Source organism: Cornus florida, unplaced genomic scaffold (assembly GCF_030987335.1).
Source record: "Cornus florida cultivar Cherokee Brave unplaced genomic scaffold, ASM3098733v1 CherokeeBrave_3.0.0_Hap2_Chr01, whole genome shotgun sequence".
In the NCBI taxonomy this organism is placed as follows: Eukaryota; Viridiplantae; Streptophyta; class Magnoliopsida; order Cornales; family Cornaceae; genus Cornus; species Cornus florida.
The window spans coordinates 101,167,900-101,187,155 of NW_026775571.1; the positions used below are offsets into that span (position 1 = coordinate 101,167,900).

At 34.1% G+C, this 19,256-nt stretch overlaps 1 protein-coding gene and 1 pseudogene across 1 annotated transcript; one reads left to right on the forward strand and one right to left on the reverse strand.

Annotated features, from left to right (window-relative positions):
- Positions 1-4,662: 4,662 nt before the first annotated feature.
- LOC132309521 (ATP-dependent 6-phosphofructokinase 2-like) lies at positions 4,663-10,849 on the reverse strand (annotated as a pseudogene).
- A 5,377-nt stretch (positions 10,850-16,226) lies between these two features.
- LOC132311064 (heavy metal-associated isoprenylated plant protein 47-like) lies at positions 16,227-18,511 on the forward strand. Its single transcript, XM_059808809.1, has 3 exons — positions 16,227-16,340; positions 16,512-16,590; positions 18,083-18,511. The coding sequence occupies exons 1-3, from the start codon at positions 16,335-16,337 to the stop codon at positions 18,235-18,237; spliced, it is 240 nt and encodes a 79-aa protein (XP_059664792.1). The 5' UTR covers positions 16,227-16,334; the 3' UTR covers positions 18,238-18,511.
- Positions 18,512-19,256: the final 745 nt, after the last annotated feature.

Here is a 19,256-nt window from a genome sequence, read left to right on the forward strand (position 1 = left end):
AATATAACCATCCTGTAACTCACAATAAGCATAATAATAATAACAATAGTATATACATGCTTACTTGTAATTACTCTACAACATCCCACAAGTTGACATAAACAAATTCTTGGTAACATCAACTAATTCCTTATTAAGTATTAACTGAATTTATATTAGTTAATAGGCTTAATCCCATACCCCTGTTATATGATTTACATATCAAACTCCTAATTCAGTTGCTAATTTAAAATTAATCAACTTGAATCATCTACAAAATTTCAACCATGTAAACTTCCTTAAAAGTGTCTTACTGTCACTTATGAATATATATAATCATTCTATAATCTAATAAACTTAACTTAAATTACAGAAAGATGATTTAACAATATTACCATTCCCAGATAAATTGCAACTCATAGGGTTATGCACTTAAAATCCTCTGCCTCCAAGAACAGTCCACAAGTTCACCTGAAACTATAATGGTTTAAATCTACCGATTTCTTTGTAATTTATTATGTATCATCACACCTTCAGAATTTCTAATAGGACTTAGATGCTACTAAAACATCCCTGCATAGCTCCTAATAGCATCTGAAAACACCAAATTCTGAAACCCGTAGCCAAAACCATCACTGAAAAGGCGAAAAACTGAAACTTGTTGAAGAAGCTGCCTCCACTACCAAGTAGAGCCGGCTCTACTACAAAGTAGAGCCCGCTCCACTTTTTAATTGAGCCTGCTCTACTTGAAATAGAGCAGGCTCCTTCTCTTGTGCGTCGTTTTTCCAATTCCGGCGGTGTCCGGCTGTGTTGGTCCTCCAAACCAAATTTCTTGCTGATTAAAATTAAGTCCTTGGGTGTTCAAAAGTTAATTAACTTCCTTGATTAATAATCACATTCAGTGGAAACAAGAATTAAACAAAATAATTAAAAAACGGTTAACATGCACCTACAAGGAAACATGCTGTTCAACTTCTTCTCCAACTCCGACAACTTTGTTCCTCCAACCCAAGTTTATAACTGATCAAAACTAAGTCCTAAGGTGTTTTAGAGTTAACTAAATTCTTTACTTATTAATCAAATTCAATCAGAACAAGAATCAAGCAAAACAGATTAAAACCGAATGAAAACACATACATGAACACATACTATTTTGAAACAATTACTTGTGCAACCATATTAATTTAACTTTATTACTTCCTGGAACTAAATTAGCGATGCAAAGAACACAGGCCAAAGAGATAGAGTTAGTTATAGAACTTGCCTGTGAGATTCGGTTCAAAAATCTCAACGTCTTTCTTCTAAGTTTTCCGGCGAACTACCTTCTCCTAACTCCCTTGATACTTCTGCCTCCAATACGTGTGGTTAGGGTTCTAAACCCTTGGCAGTCTTATACAGATATATATATAGGCCAACTAAACCTAGGTGCAATTAAACCCTAATCCTATTACTAGACAGAAAAAAAAAAATAAGTCGGCTAAATACGTGGCTTCCCTAAACTGATAAAACCCTAATTTAATAAATAAAACATTTAACTTAATTCAAATAAATACTAACTAACATAAACAACCAATTTAAAATAAAACAATTTAAAATAAAACAAATAATCAATTTAAGCAATTAAAGCAAAACAAAAATTTAACTAAATAACAATTTAAATAACCAAACAAACACAACAACTACAAATAACCAACTAAATAAACTAAAAACACAATTAAACATTTAAATAAATTCCAGAACTATCCTTTTAAAATTAGGGGTATTACAATTTGAAATTGAAAATCAAATATTATGTACAGAAAGGGTAGCTACGGAGTACATAAATGGTATAAGAAAAACTATAGTACCTACTCATTTTACCATCTTAGCCACATCAGCTGAGGGCCCACCACTGGACACTTTCTAGTGAGATGCGAGTGGAGAGGATTTTTCTCCGCATGTTACACTTAAATTATAGAGCCTTACCTGGTACCATTAATGGCAAAAATATTAGACATAACATGAGTTTCATTGGCATAAAAGAGTAAATTTGAGTTGATAGTCGTAAATAGATTCGAATGTTTCCGTTACAAGATATTGTTATTTGAAAATTAACACAGGGGTGTGTGGGTAATTTTAGCACATTAAGGGCCTGTTTGGGAAGTGTTGTGTGGTGTAGTGTAGTACTCTAACCTAGAAAAGAACAAGTATTGTGTGATGTAGTGTTTTGAAATGAGAACAAAACATGTTTGGGACGAAAATTTGGAGTGAGAATTTTGGAATATAAATTATTATTATTATTTTTTTATGATTAAAATAAATTAATTACTTCACTTGATTAGTTGATTTAGAAAAAAAATTATAACAAAACCCAAACACACAGAATTGCAGTTGCAGAGAGGAAGAGAGACTAGGGCAATTGGGAGGTTGAAATGATTTGCCCTAAAAATGGATTTGCAGAGTTGAGAACGAGAATAGAGATGGATGCGTTTGGGAGGCTGAAATGATTTGCCCTAAAAAAAAATTAAAACAAAACCGATACAAAGTTTGCACTTGTAAAGAGAGAGATTGAGAATAGAAATGGAGGCGTTTGGAAGGCTGAAATGATTTGCCCTAAAAAAAAATTAAAATAAAACCCATACAAGTTTGCACTTGCAGAGAGAGAGATCGAGAATAGAGATAGAGGCGTTTGGGAAGCTGAAATGATTTGCCCTAAAAAAAATTAAAACAAAACCCGTACAAGTTTGCAGTTACAGTGAGAGAGATCGAGAATAGAGATGGAGGCGTTTGGGAGGCTGAAATGATTTGCCTTAAAAAAAAATTAAAACAAAACCCATACAAGTTTACAGTTGTGAAAGAGAGGACTACGGCAAGTTCAGAGTTGAGAATGAGAATAGAGATGGAGGCGGGACTTCTAATGCTTGTAGATTTTGTAGTTTGCAGTTGTAGAGAGAGAGAGAACGAGAATAGAGATGGAGGCGATTGGGAGGCCGAAATAATTTGCCCTAAAAAAGTTTGTGGAACAAGCCAGAACAAGTTTTTTTTGTTCAAAGTTTTGGCCCAAATTTTGAAAGTGTTCTGCCACTATTTGAACTAATACAACCTGGCCCAAACAACATGTGTTCTAAAAATGGGCTACTGTAGCACTGTAGGGAACAACACAGAACATGGTAGAACAAACACCAAACAGACCCTAAGCACCAACAAAATAAGAGGCCAATTTGTCTGTAGCAAGTAAAATCATTTGAATCGTCTTTCACGTGAAAAAGTGCGGCTGTTTGTTCATTGCTATCGCCATCACAGCATAGAATTTGGACTATTTGCCGAATTCTTACGCAGCACTTAACCAGTAATTACTCCTTCTGTTTCAATTTAGATGTCGTTTTTGGAGAGTAGGAATTTTTAAGGGAATATGTGGGACATGTCTTGTCTCATTAAAAAGTTATTAATTTGCCCTTATATTCAAGTTTGAAATTTTGAACTCCAAGGACATAAATGAAAAGATGTAAAATATATTATTTGAAAAAGGAAAGTGGACAACTATTTTAGGACAGACCAAAAAGGAAAGCATGACATTTTTTTTTGCGACAGAGGGAGTATTAATTAAGAAATGGCTTCAGAAGGGCCTTTAAAAAACTGACAATTGGCACATTATAATGGAATGAGATACTTACGAAAATATTATAATGTGAAATTAAAAATACTATCGAATGAGATACTTATCAAAATATTATAATGTGAAATTAAAAGTACATCACTAATTAAATGAGATACTTATGAAAATATTATAATGTAAAATTGAAGGCTAATCGAATGAGACAGAACACTATCTTGCACAAGAGGATTTTAGATGTTATAATCATATTGATACCGAACACGTGATTATTATAGTCATTTCACACTTCTGTTTACTATACAACATGATTCTGTTTAAAAATTCACACAAATTTTTTAATTAAATAAATATTTTGAAACCCATCTCATTCATGAAGTTGAATAATATCAAGAATTACATTATGCCAGTCAATATATAATATGAAATGATCTTCCCAACCCAAATTCAAATTCTTGGTCTAAGTGGTTTAATTCCAAGAGGATTCCCCACTCCTATGGAAAAAAAATGACTAATAGAGGAACCCATTATGGTGTTAATACCATGATGAGGATGTAACCACACAAGTTCTGCCATTGGATTCTTCTACACAGAATCTTAATAAACTCTTATCTCTAGATGACATAAAGATAGTTATGCCTGTTTTGGAAGTTGATAAGGGTTGCTTTTGTGCTTTTGAAAACTTTAGACCTGGTAAAATTAAATAAGCCAAAGATGCACAAACAGTCACATTGATCGGAGTAACACCACATCAGAGAATCAGCATTTAGCTTTTCCATCTTTATATGACACAAAAAACGTGTGCAATTAATTGCAGGATTTGTCATTGCCAATTCGTCTACCAAACACAACTTTCTTTGTGGCAACTTTTTGCAATTCTCAATGGGAAGATCATTAGTTGGACTCCTTTATATAGAATAATTGTAGCTTGTTTCCTTTATATAGAACAATTGTAGCTTGTTAAAAACTCAAAAATGACCATCACAGCTGAGTCAGTGCACATGGTTACCACTCCTACCACTGCTTTTTTTAAACATAATCTTGAAACCTATGACCTTTTAATCATCCACTTCATATCTCATAATTCATGTCCTCAACTAACAAATAGCTGGTTCAATAAAGTGTTTAGTGCACGAGACTCTCGTCACACTAGAAGAATTTGGAGAGGGTTTAGAATAAGCAGCCTTACCTCTGTACACTGAGAGAAATGTTTCCTATTGTTCAATACCTTTGAGATATCTGTTACATATGGACACACACACACGTATCACATTGCACCACATTCACAATACTTGTAACAAATGTATGTGACCCTCTAGATACCCGAGAATCATGAAAGCAAACATGAATTCATAGAAAAGTCCTAGTGGTTGTCTATATATATAGCCACAGGTTTATCTTAGTACTAACATCATGTTCTACATTTGCAATTGGAATATCTTGGCAGAGAGATTACTCACAAATGATACCAAAAATAACCATTCCCTCTCAATTTTGCTTTGCCAGTCCATTTGTCTAACTGCAGCCATGCCCTCGAATCATTGTGACGGCATAATTTTGAGGCTACCCACAAGGGGTAGCATATCACGATAATCTGCAAACTCTAACTTTGGTGAACAATTCTTATCCGAAAGAAGGCCCTTGTAAAAAGTTGAGGTCATGAGATCTAGCTCCTCGAAAAATCAGGCTGATTTGTGATCGATCTGACCCATGCCCACTTATGATCCTTTGTGGTAACTTCATTTCTAGACTTTGCTACCTCATCCACCGGAATATATGCATAGTTGCCGTTGATAGGACCAGAGAAAAATCCAGTGTACCCTGCCATAACACCATGAATTGCAGAATGTGCCAGAAGTGTACAATACAGATTATCAGTGGCATTTGCAGGGACTGCGCGTATCATGTATGTGGGATCTATGAGTTTTACAGTAAATAACTCATTCGGATGGTCTCGAGCCCACCACTTCTTAAGCTTTGACTTTAACCACCTGCCAACGTCTAAGGAAACTGGGTTGCCAGATTCATCCCTCTTCTTTCTGGGCATCAGTTCTCGGTATCATATCTTGTCCGGCTCTCTCCGCCACTACCAGTACTGCATGGCCGTTTTTCTTCAGTCTATTATCGAGAAATTCAAACAGCCCTCCTTTTCCTTCCAAGTAAAAGTCATTTCCAGGAATCAAACAGCAATCCACATCACGGCTGCTCAAGGTAGCATGGAGAGCAATGTGCCCTGTGCTACGACCCATTAACTTCACCAGGCCAATGCCATTCACTGCACTTTCAGCCTCCACATGTGCAGCACTGATTGCCTGCTGGGCCATTTCAACTGCAGTCTGAAACCCAAATGATCTATCGATGATGCCTACATCGTTGTCGACTGTTTTTGGAATTCCAGTTACAGCGACATTCATTTTTCTGCGTTGGATTTCATTAAATATCTTTACAGCTCCACGCATTGTGCCATCTCCACCTATAATGTAAACCTGTTCAATTGTCAGAATAACAACACACAAAAACTAGTTAATTAGTTAGTTAACAATCTCATAAAGAATATCATATATAAGTACGATAGAGTCCTCATTTTGCGAGTGGGGAAACATATCATTTTTGTAAATATTAAATCACTTTCGTAAGAGGAATCCCCAAATTTACTGTCTTTCTGGGTATAGGAAAATTGAGTAAAGAAGTTGCTTATTCAAATAATCGAGCTTAATTAATGTCACACCTGCCTATTTGCAGGGAGGTTGCCCCGTTCGCATGGCATGAGTAGAGTTAAGTTGTATAGCCTTTCACATTTCACATTTGCTTGGAGATGGTAGAGTATTGCAAAGAGAGTTAGAAGATTCTATAATACTAGAGAACTTAAAGAAATTTGTAGTGTGCACAGTAAATTCTAGTAGTGTGGATAATTTTATATGGTTCAATAGCATGCCTATAAATAGGTTGACGGTGACATTTGTAAAAGCACAAGAATGTAGAAAGTGATAAGTATATATTTCATTTGAGTATTAATAGAAATATATATACAACCATCCACTTGAAATATGTTTTATTTATATTTTAATTACTTCAACCTTAACCCTATGAAACACGGACACGAACACGAGACACGGGTTCGATACGACACAGATACGGCAATACGGCAAATTTAAAAAAAACAGGACACGGACACGGCAATAAAATAATAATATTTTATTATATTTATAAAAAAATATTAAATTTTACTTAATTTTTTTATATATATTAATAAATACAACTCATTTAAATTAAGCCAATCATCTTTTTTTTCAAAAACATAAAATAAACAGCACATATTCTATTAAAAAAAAAAAAAACAAATGTAGAGAGAGTATTATTTATAAAATAAAATATATATATAAAAGAAATAAAACTCTTACCTAACCCCACTCTTTCTCTCCCCAATCACATTTTTCAATAACCCACTCACCCACGCGTCTCTTCTCCTACCTTATCTTCATATCTCAGATCTATCACTTTGTTCAACCCACTCACCCTCTCTGCTGTACCTTACCTCTATCTTTACAATTTCAGATCTTAGATTCATAAACACAAAAGCAATCAATATTACGCCATCGTCTTCCCCCATGGTTTCCGATCATTCTCTTACGTCTCTTTATCTTCACAATTTTTACATCTATAGATACATCCTGGTTTGGCTCCCTTCTCAACTTCTTCCTCTCTGGCTCTCTTCATCATCTTCCTTCACTACTTCAGGCAAAAGAGGCCGGTGAAATAGCTCAGTTCCGAGATGAGAAGGCCGTGTCTATTCAGATCAATGCGTGTTCGATCAGTGTCCGATCTGTGTCCGGCCGTGTCCGTTCGGTGTCCGAATGCATCAAATATATTAAAAAATGCAGGACACGGTTAGAGCGTGTCGGACACGTGTCCAAGCCTGGGATACGCGTGTCCGTGTCGGACACTTGTCTGACACCGGTACTTCGACCCTTAAAGCCATGTCAGTGCTTCATAGCCTTAACCTAATATAGTGATGTCAAGACAGGTGTTATAGTTTTCGATAAAAGTTTTGTAAAATGTTGTGTGAATTGTATATTTAAAATAAATTGTTATACAACATCCAAATGATTGTAACACACCCAAACTATAATATCCAATTTGAAAGGTAGCGTATAATATCCCATTTATATACTACATGTTGTTTTGACACACCTTAAATACGTGCTAGGGTGCTAAGAGTAAATATAGCTTGTCAAAGAGAGGTGGTAAATACAGTATGAGCTTTATTTTTACTTAATACTATTAGTGAATATAAATATAGCATGTGCCTTTAATTGTTCAAAGCTATTGTGGCCTAGTGGTACTCCTCTACCTCCCAAAGTGAATGATTAAGATAAAAAAAAAAAAAAAAAAAAATGTGTCTTTAATGAGAGAAAATTAGATATTTTACTGTGTGTTATGATTATATATATATATATATATTTGTGATCAAAGGAAGCTGCTGTGTTGCCCGAGTGATTAAGGGCCTGCTTGATTTGTAATTATTGGAAATAGTTTTCTATTCTAAAAAAACTGTAACAAAAAGGCAATACAAAAAACTCTGCTTGGTCGAGTTTTCAAAAATTTTATTTTATTTTTTTATTATTATTATTTTTTTTACCAAGGGAGGTCAGAGGTTCAAGTCTCAGAAGAGACAAGTGTGAGTGAGTACCAACTAGGCAAAAATAAATAAATAAAAATAAAACTATTTTCTGAAAATTCAGTAATAAAAATGTCTAAAAGATTGTTCTCTATAACAGTTTTCTATTTTCTGAATTCTTGAAAACTATTTTCGGAATTACAAACCCAACAATCCTTAGGTTGCTCCCCGTGTCCGAGCCTTACACAATCCCCTCCCAACATATTATATAATATATTAAGTGAAATTGAATTACTATTGCATTGAATTGCTGATAAATCCATATCCACTTTGTAATTACTATCGCATTGAATTGCCGATAATTCATATCCATTTTGTTTAGTTATCGAATTAAATTCTCAAACCATATCAAAGTTATCAAATTGGATTTGAATCAAAATTGGCTTAAAATTCGATCCATTAACAGGTCTAATTATCCAACCTAATAAAAATGTTTGGAGGGAAGTACTTGAAACGACTTAACCTTTGATCAATTCAATTTCGCATCCATGCAATTGTGAGCTCCAGTGTTTATCATTGTAGAGTGCGACGATTCCCATAAACTACTACTTGTTTCATGTGAGTTTTTATCATTACACAAACTTAAAACATAAATTTTTTCTTTTAAAATTAGAGCTTTGACTTTTTATTTAGGAAGTATGGATATTTCTAGGACAATAACGTACATGTATCGGATACGTGTCAGATATCGATACTCGCACATATGTGTTTGATACTTATTAAACATATCAATCATTTTAAGATATATTTTATAATTTCTAAAAGGTACGTATTCGATACTTTTTAGGTATTTCAACTGCATATCCGACACATCTTAGATACTTAATTTATAACAATAAATTAAGTATCTAGTTTGAATATTAAAATGCAACTTTTTCAATAATAATAACATAGTATAATTGTTAAAAAAAATTGACAAATAATTAATATTTTTATATATAAATAAAATTTATTAACTTTTTATTGCCGTATCATGCCCTACTGTTTTTTTGAGATTTTTCATATTGCTGCACTCGTATGGTGTATGCTTCTTAGCTTTTTATCCTTACACCAAAGATAACACCACCTTTTTTTGGGTAAGTTACCAAACAGTATCGTTCAAAACCCTAAAACTCTAAACTTGAAAATTTTAAATAACAAAACACGACATGTATTAGGGGTGCACACAGTCTGATTCCTTGCGAAACTGGAACCGTTCCGAACGGTTCTTAAAAATTGGAACCAGAACTGGAACTGTTGGGACGTGGAAGCGGAACTGAACCGAATTGGTTCCATGGTTCCGGTTCCCTTTTTTATTTATTTTATTTTTGAATAACCTTTTTTTTTAGCAATACATTTGACTATGGCAATTTCTTGGGCCACATTTACATTCAAACAAACATCAATAGGCACATATATATATATATATATATATATATATATATATATATATATATATATTGGCAAATATAGGCATATATATTAGTAATTATATAATTAAAAAAATAATATATATAATTATTATACATTTTGGTTCTGGAAACTGAATTTAACAGTTCATAAAATTTGGAATAGGAACCATTAGGAATCGGAACTGAAGCACCCGATTCCGGTCTTTAATGGTTCTACCAATTCTTTGTGCACCTAATGCGTATAATACTCTGTCCAATATTAGATGCCCATGTTTAGAAATTGGAGTTTTTAAATGGACAAGTAATTAATGAATTGTCCCCTTTTAAAATTAATTTGTCAATTTTAATTTAGATAAGTATAGTTACCAAGTTCAAAGTGGACAATTAATTTAATTTGGAATATATAAAAATGAAATAGTGGAAATCAAGCAGTCAAAAACTAGTCTATAAAATGATTAGGAGATGAGTAAAGACAAAACCTGATTAAACCCACGATCTTGAATTGCACTAACAATTTTGTCAAGATCAAACCCACCCCTTGAAGTCTCCAGCGCAGTGCCACCCATCTTATGTCAATTGTGCACAAGCTCCGGCTCGAGCCGCACCGGTTCCCCAGAGTAAAACCCCCGGTAACCGGCCTTCACGCCGAAGATCTCACGCACACCGTACAGCTCCCAAAGCCCCACCACCAGCTCCCTAATCACCGTGTTCATCCCGGGGCAGAGTCCGCCGCACGTGACTATGGCAGCGCGCACGTGACTCGGGTCGAAGAATATCTCCCTCCGCGGGCCGGCGCGGTGGTAGGCGAGGTGGGGTGACTGCAAAGGGAAGTTTCCGGCGAGGTCGTAGACGATCTGCCGGAGGATGATGTCGGAGGGAGAGAGGTAGAAGCCTTCGGAAGGACTGTAGAACGGGTTGTGCTCTAATGGATTCGTTAAGGTCTGGAGGTGTGGGAGGTAGTCGGTGAGGTGTGGAAGTTCCTGGACCTTAACGGAGGCGAAGGACAGAGTATCGGGTTGTTGGCGACCATTTCCGCCACCGTCGTCGGATCTTCTGTTCAGATTGGTGGCTTCTGGGATTGAAACTGCCATGGCGGTTTTTGTGTGATCAGACAAATTAACCAGTAGAGAGAGAAAGAGAGGAGAGAGAGAGGGTGTTGCTCGTGAAGAAGAGGAAATATGAGGAGTGAAGAGTATGGATCAGTGGTGAAGTGTCTAGCGCAACGGCCGTTGAGGGTTGATACCTTTCCACGTGTACTTCTTGTGATAACACGTGGTCTTTAGCAGCAACTATGTGAGGACACGTTTGGAACTTTGGAGTGTGGATTGGACTTTGAAAAGTGGGTAAAGTGGGTCAGATCTGACTTTTGGTTTGGGTCGGGCTTCATCATATGGTACATGGGATTGGGGATGGGTTTGTAGAGTTCTAATTCAAGACTCGAAGCTTACTTGGGCCGATCTATGGGTTGCCTCACTCTCCAAACCAGATCTATTTCAGAGCCCATTAACGAGATCTGCCTAATCTTCGGACTGGATACCGTCAGAACACAAGGGTAAAATTCTTTTGATAATTATTAGTTAGTCCGAGATTACGAGGTCTTCATTAATCACGACAACCCAATCAGTCAAAAGAATAGCTCATGATAAGGGCCGGCCCCGGCCCAAGGAGACCGCCTAGGGCCTTAGAATTTTGGGGGCCTCAAATTTTATAGGCCCATTAATGTTGGGCCACCAAAAAAAAAAAAAAAATTATAACCAAATTCCTATCTGGATTATAGTGACATATGTTCCTGACATATCTGAAATATTTATGATTTATATAATTGGTGAATTCAATGTATTATGTTTCGATTCACTATGAAATTGATAGTGTCCATGTAATTACAAGAAATATTTATATATATGTATGTGATGGCAATCAATGCATGATATATAAATAGTAATTATAAATTGTTCATAGTCGGTAATTATGGATGAACTCATAATTAATTAAGACTTGAATTGGATCCGCGTTAGGTTGAGATATATTGCGAGAGCCGTCGTATGCAATTACTCCCTATCACCGTCATGGCATTTGACTCTTAAGCATGAGAAAAGTATAGACTCTTTTATTAATTAATAATTACTTTGATTTGTTCGGCGGATTCTTCGGGATCCTTAGACCGACACTTTGGGTAGTTATGTAATTAATAGTTAGAGGGTTATATTTTCAATATTTGCATCATTGCTACTTGTATTTATTTTGTATTGATTATGGTTGATCACAAAGTAAATTCGAAGGCCTTCGTGTGTTTTTAGACAAAATGATTTATTATATATTTATTTATTTAAATTATTATTTTTGTCAAACAAATGTTTTATTGTGATCAAGCCAGAAATAATCAGAGGTACCAAAACAGATATATTAATTAAGTAGTCGGATTGATGGCTTTATTTATCCGATAACTAATTATGCATAGAGGGGTCAAAGTGCAATATTGACTTAGAGGTTATTTATTATTTAATTGGAGTTCAATTAATTTCTTTTAGTGGAGTAGAAATTAATTTATGAATTAATTGAATTGGGTCCATGGACCGGGCCAATTATTAATTCATTGCAGCCAATAAAATAATAGGCCCAATGGATTCTCACTCATAGCCCAACTTGATATTGGAATCATATTAGATTTGAGACATATGAATTAGAGATGGAGAAGGATTTGTTGTTTCCTTTTCTTTATTTTTATGTTGCCTATAAATATACATGGTCTATGTATATTTTAGGGGGTGATTTTTAATGAGAATGAAAAAGGAATTTATTTTCTCTCTCTAGAAAATTAGGGTTTATGGTCTCATCTAATGGAGGCTCCCACAAACCTAGTTTTCCAAGGTAATTCATGGAGGCTTATGAGTGATTCCTAAAGGCAAAATAATTACCAAGAAGATGGAGATCCAAGTAGAAGGCATCTTGCTAAGGGATCTACAATAAGTGAGAACATTCACTTTAGAGGAAAGTTTTAAAGGTTTACTCAGACCTTTTATGTAAGTATTCAATCCATTAATTGAATGATACATCATATTAATATTTTTGCATAAAACTTGTCTCTATGTGATGAATCAAGATCTATGAATCAAAATCACTCGAAAAGTTTTTAAAACTTGCACGTTTCCCAACAGTCGGAGGGAGAGAGGTAGAAGCCTTCGGAAGGACTGTAGAACGGGTTGTGCTCTAATGGATTCGTTAAGGTCTGGAGGTGTGGGAGGTAGTCGGTGAGGTGTGGAAGTTCCTGGACCTTAACGGAGGCGAAGGACAGAGTATCGGGTTGTTGGCGACCATTTCCGCCACCGTCGTCGGATCTTCTGTTCAGATTGGTGGCTTCTGGGATTGAAACTGCCATGGCGGTTTTTGTGTGATCAGACAAATTAACCAGTAGAGAGAGAAAGAGAAGAGAGAGAGAGGGTGTTGCTCGTGAAGAAGAGGAAATATGAGGAGTGAAGAGTATGGATCAATGGTGAAGTGTCTAGTGCAACGGCCGTTGAGGGTTGATACCTTTCCACGTGTACTTCTTGTGATAACACGTGGTCTTTAGCAGCAACTATGTGAGGACACGTTTGGAACTTTGGAGTGTGGATTGGACTTTGAAAAGTGGGTAAAGTGGGTCAGATCTGACTTTTGGTTTGGGTCGGGCTTCATCATATGGTACATGGGATTGGGGATGGGTTTGTAGAGTTCTCATTCAAGACTCGAAGCTTACTTGGGCCGATCTATGGGTTGCCTCATTCTCCAAACCAGATTTATTTCAGAGCCCATTAACGAGATCTGCCTAATCTTCGGACTGGATACTGTCAGAACACACGGGTAAAATTCTTTTGATAATTATTAGTTAGTCCGAGATTACGAGGTCTTCATTAATCACAACAACCCAATCAGTCAAAAGAATAGCTCATGATAAGGGCCGGCCCTGGCCCAAGGAGACCGCCTAGGGCCTTAGAATTTTGGGGGCCTCAAATTTTATAGGCCCATGTATGATGGGCTACAAAAGAAAAAAAAAAATTGTAACTAAATGTATCAAATCATTTAAGGGGTCTCAAATTTTATAGGCCCATTAATGTTGGGCCACCAAAAAAAAAAAAAAATTATAACCAAAATGCAACAAATAAAGGACCTCAAGATTGATGGGCCACCAAAAAAAAAATATAACCAATGTAGCAATTGAAACTCGCCTTCAAATTTAGGGCCATCAAAATGGAGCAAGAATGATGGGCCAGCCTCCAAATGTAGCAAGAATGATAGGCCATCATCTACTACTAGCGCTTCATATTTAAAGTTCACTTAGGACCTCTCAAAATTTTTTCAATCTCAAGACCGACCTTGCTCGTGATTAGTCCCAATCAGTCACTACTACAAGTCCTATAATCACAAAGTTGAATAAATTTGATACACTTAATTGTATTATTTATTGTCATTGGTTGATTGATCACACGATGTGAACTATCTAATAATTTATTAGCTCCTCAGACACGGCGCAACACCAAGTTCTTAGGCTTTGGTCTCTGGTCAAGTGGAGTATTGTACTCCTAAAAGAAATCAATACATGAAGCTCGTGAAACACGCCGATGAAGAAAAACTTTTTGAGTAGGTAAAGACTTCTCGGTACTAAAGATGGGAGAAGTAAAACTTTAGAAAAATAGAACATTAAACTACTATTAAAGTACATTAATTAGTTGTCACAACACAAAAGAGGGCCTAAATGATGGGAGACCGAAACATCAAATCAACCCCACGTGCCCCTCTAATAATTCACAAAAGCATCACAAAAATATATGAGTAGACACCGACACTTTATAGACCGTTGACTGACTTAATAATTATTAATATTAATTGATTATATATATCAAATATAATTAAGTAAAAAATTTTACTTTCTTATTTATTACATAATTAATTAATTAAAATAATAAATTTAACAATTCATTACAATTATTCAATGAAATAATTTTGGACCAAGATAATTAATACAAAAAATATAGAGATATTTATTGATAATATTTCAATTCAATACTTTTATATATATATATATATATAAGTAAAAAATTTTACTTTCTTATTTATTACATAATTAATTAATTAAAATAATAGATCTAACAATTCATTACAATTATTCAATGAAATAATTTTGAACCAAGATAATTAATACAAAAAATATAGAGATATTTATTGATAATATTTCAATTCAATACTTTTATATATATATATATATATATATATATATATATATGTACTTGTTGAGCTTTTACCTTTTCAAAATACAAATTGCCTAAGCATATTTTGCCTCTCTTATTTCTCCCGTGTTGGGTTTCACGATAAGGATATTTTTATAGGCATCAAAAATTAAAATAACAAAAGAAGTTGAGGGGAGGCAAAACTTAACTATATGATAACTTTTATTTGTTTAAATATAATTTTTGTTCGGAGATTATAACAATCTTATCACATAGATACATATAGAGAGAGATGATTCCTATTTTTCATAATTTAAAAGTTTAGTGGGGAAAGTATATATTTTAACCAAAAATTTGTGGGACAATTTTAAAATTTTAACAAAAATAGAAGCATATAATAAAAATAAAAATAAAGTTCACTGCTGAATCTAAATACATAGGTTTGACTCCGCAAGCCAATGCATCAAAACAACATTATTTTAATGCACGAATGGGCACCCAATCCTCTATGAACAAGAGAGAATCCGGATTGCCCCAACGTGGGTGTTGGTGACCGGGGAATACAATTGAGAGAAGGGGGTAAATGGACTGCCCCAACGTGATTGGAATATTGCACCAAACTTTGTCAACATAATCTACCAAATTTCTTTATTTTCTTCCTTTCTTGTTTTTCTATTTTTTTATATTTTTTATGTATGGATATTATATGCCTGTAAAATTTAAAATGTCATAATAGTACTCACTAAATAAATATATTATTTTTAATGTAATAAGAAATTCGTATGAGTTACAATTTACTAGATGAATAATTATAATGGAGCGAAAATAGTATGATTTATTAATAATATCAATGATATAGTATTTCTAGTGCAAAGTAATCTTACTCCCTAGGACCTTGCTCCTAACATGTCCAGGGTTCGATTCCCTAACGCTCCATTATAGTCTCTGACTAACCTGGTGTTGTAGTTGTGGATCCAATTGCAGTATCTCCAATTTAAAGTGGGTCCAAAGGGCCTTGCCCAAAAAAGTTCTGGGTAAAAAAAATAATAATAATAAAATAAAATAAAATAATCCTTACTCGCTCCGTACTACATCATTTTCTGAGTTATTCTCGGCATGTGATGTGATTAGACCAATGGAAATAATGGCCCAAGGAAGCAAATGAGTAAGTAATTGGGTGGGCTAGCCAGAGAATCGACCCAAAGTCAAGTTATTTGGTGTCCAAGGTAGTAGAAATTTAGAATTTTCTGCAAGAATCTAGAGGTTTCCAATGGTGGGAACACATATCTAAGTAGACACTATTTTCGTATTCTTGGTGGGCACATTAATCGCTCGAACCGTTTAAAACTTTGCCACCAAGGAACCCAAGAGTCAGACAACTTTATATATGTGTGTTCCTTCTTTGTATGTGCATCAGAGCTTCGTCGTAGGTTCAATATTTTCTCTGGCTTTTGGGAAGAAAAGAGTGTTTGTTTGCCGAGAATCTCAACAATATGAAGGTAAGGATAGCAATAATTTTTTATTTTATTTTATTCTTACTGATCACTATGATCAAATTGGAGTCACAAATATTCCATCTATATTTATATCATTACTTTATTTTTTTAATAGTAACATGACAAATCTGAACCTTTTTTTTTTTTTTTTTTTGCATGTGTCTGTTTATGTAGCAAAAGATAGTTATGCAAGTGTGCATGAAATGCGAGAAATGTCGGAGGAAGGCACTCCAGGTTGCGGCGAAAGCAGAAGGTTTGTACATATTTATATACCTACAACCTCATAAAATTAATTATATATAGGAATTACAGAAATTAAGAAATTTCATACCTGATTAGTTATATCAAATCTTTTCCTTATTAGAATTCTTCGCTAATTATTTCTTTTTTTATCTGATATTTAAATTGTCAACACTCAAAATAATTCCGTTTTTCTTGTAATAATATTACATGTTCATAAGTAAATTTTATTAATCAATTTTGTTTCTTTTCATTGTCATTTCTCCTCCATATGCATAAAAAGTTACTTGATGATATCTGAATTAATAATTGACATGCCAAATAAAGAATAAGAAAAACAATATAATTAACAATTTATATCTTACCTCCAACGCTTTAGAACTCACTTATCATGCTTTTCAATAGGTGCATTTTTTATTGCCCCGTCTATTTTTTTTATTAAGAGGACCTTCAGTGAATAGCGACCTTGCCTACTTAGAAATGCACTAAAAATTATTAGAAATAAAAAATCTGATTGGATCAAATTGAATCATACAATTTAATCAAATTCTATGATAGAAGGGTTTCAGTTCTAAAAAAATTAAGCTTGATTTAGGTTTGAAGTCCAGAAAGATCAAAAGGAACACCTAATTATCTACTCCTTCTGTCCCACATTACAGGTCCATTTTTAAAAATTGGAGTTTTTAAAGGGACATGCATTTAATACGTTGTCCTTTTTTAAGATTACCAACTTGTCCCTTCTAATTTAAATATATATATATAGTTACAAAGTTTGAAGTTTTATAAAAGATAAAGGATAATGATGAAAATATATAATTTATTTGCTTTCACTTTTCAAATGGGACATCTAATTTCGAACATGTAAAAAGAAAATAATGGATGGGATGGAGGGAGTATATATGTTTTAAATTCATTTGAATTTTTATGATTGGAATATATATATATCCAAAAACATATTATCAAATCGTCTATAATTTAGTTCCAATGATTTTAATATTTTAAAAATCATTGATAAAATGATCATATTAATCTTAGAACCTAATGCCTAACGAAAATTCGTACATTATTAGATGTAAACAGTAAACTTGCTTGGCCGGTGATGTGAAGACAGGGCTTTAGTCTTTTGGTCAATTCTTGTCGCATTTGTATAGCTCCCAGCTATGGATAGGTGCCATAAATAATTGCTGACATTTCATTTTTGTTTGATTAATTAGTTTTATTTAATTTTTAGAGTTAAAGCACACCCGTTCTTTTCAATATCTTCTTAATTACCCAAAAAAAAAACTCAAACAGAATTGTTTTTGGATTGTTTAACAGCATTGTTTTTTAAATGTGTTTAGTAACTATTAAAATCTATCTTACTTCAATAGAACTTTTGAATGAAATTATAATTTATTTTAATCGTTATTTTCAATATGTTCTTAGTGATACTCAAACTCTAATATCTGTTTGACACAAGAAAATGGTTTATAGCTTGATTAATGGAAGTTTGGACTGTGAAGCAGGTGTAAGCTTTGTGGGGATTGAAGGGAACGAGAAGAATAAAGTGGTGGTGATCGGAGAAGGAGTTGACCCCGTCGAATTGACTAAGGGCCTGAGGAAGAAGGTGGGACATGCGGACATTACCAGTGTCACTGAGGTCAAGCCAGAAAAAAAATAAAAAACCCATACTCCTGTAAACTTCAAAAACTCTCCTTTTGTGTGTGTATGTGTGTGAGAAGGAGGGAGAGTGACTTCAAAAACTCTCCTTTTTGTGTGTATGTGTGTGAGAAGGAGGGAGAGTGTGTGTGTGAGAGAGAGAGAGGGGGGAGATGACAGTTTGGAATGTTGAGGCTGTTGTAATTTGGTGAAAAAGTGTGAGATCTATTGTATTCGGTGACAATAAGAAGAATTGCATGAGACACAAAATATAATAATATTGCAGACTTTATTATATTCAATGTCCATTCGCAGATCTTGTTCAAATAGATTGCAATTTGCTTACCCATAGCCTGCAGGTCTATGAATGTTGTGATGGTCCACTTAATTTAATTTATAATTAACAGGAAAATTATAATCACTTTTGAAAAATTATTAACATGTCGTCAGATATGGTATCATCCTCCAATTACAGTACTTCATCTAACTCAAAACAAAGCTAAAATTCCTGACCTAAATTAAGAACCATTTTTTTGCTCACCCTATTTTTATAGAGGTGAATTGGTCTGCCTCGCTATTTTGATTGATTTTCATATTATTTTAATAACAATAAAAATATCCAAGGCAATAGTTATTTGTAAAAAAGTAAAATAAAGGATTTTTAAGGTTGAAAACTCAAGCAAAGAAAATACCATTGAAACCCACGGCATTTAATCCAAGACCTAGTCCATGAATTGAATTTTACTGGAGCGATTTTTTGTTGAGTTGATGTAGATTCCAATCTTACTTTTCATAGAGTAACTCAGTGCAAGAGGTTCCCATGTCGGTTGGAAAGAAATTTTTAATCGGGAGTGTTTTGAAAAAAATTATTATTTCCAAACACTTTTTCAACCCGAACAATGTAACAAGTAACACGTATTTGTTCCAAGTGATGAGTAAATTTAATTGAGGTAATTATTATTCAGCTTCCATGATCGACATTCAAATTAAAGATAAAATTACAACTGGATCAATCAAATTTCTCGCATCTTTCTCTCTCCT

Coding starts and splice junctions, on each gene's coding strand:
- LOC132311064 (XM_059808809.1), top strand. Junction 16,591..18,082: donor GGTTGCGGCGAAAGCAGAAG/GTTTGTACATAT, acceptor ACTGTGAAGCAG/GTGTAAGCTTTGTGGGGATT.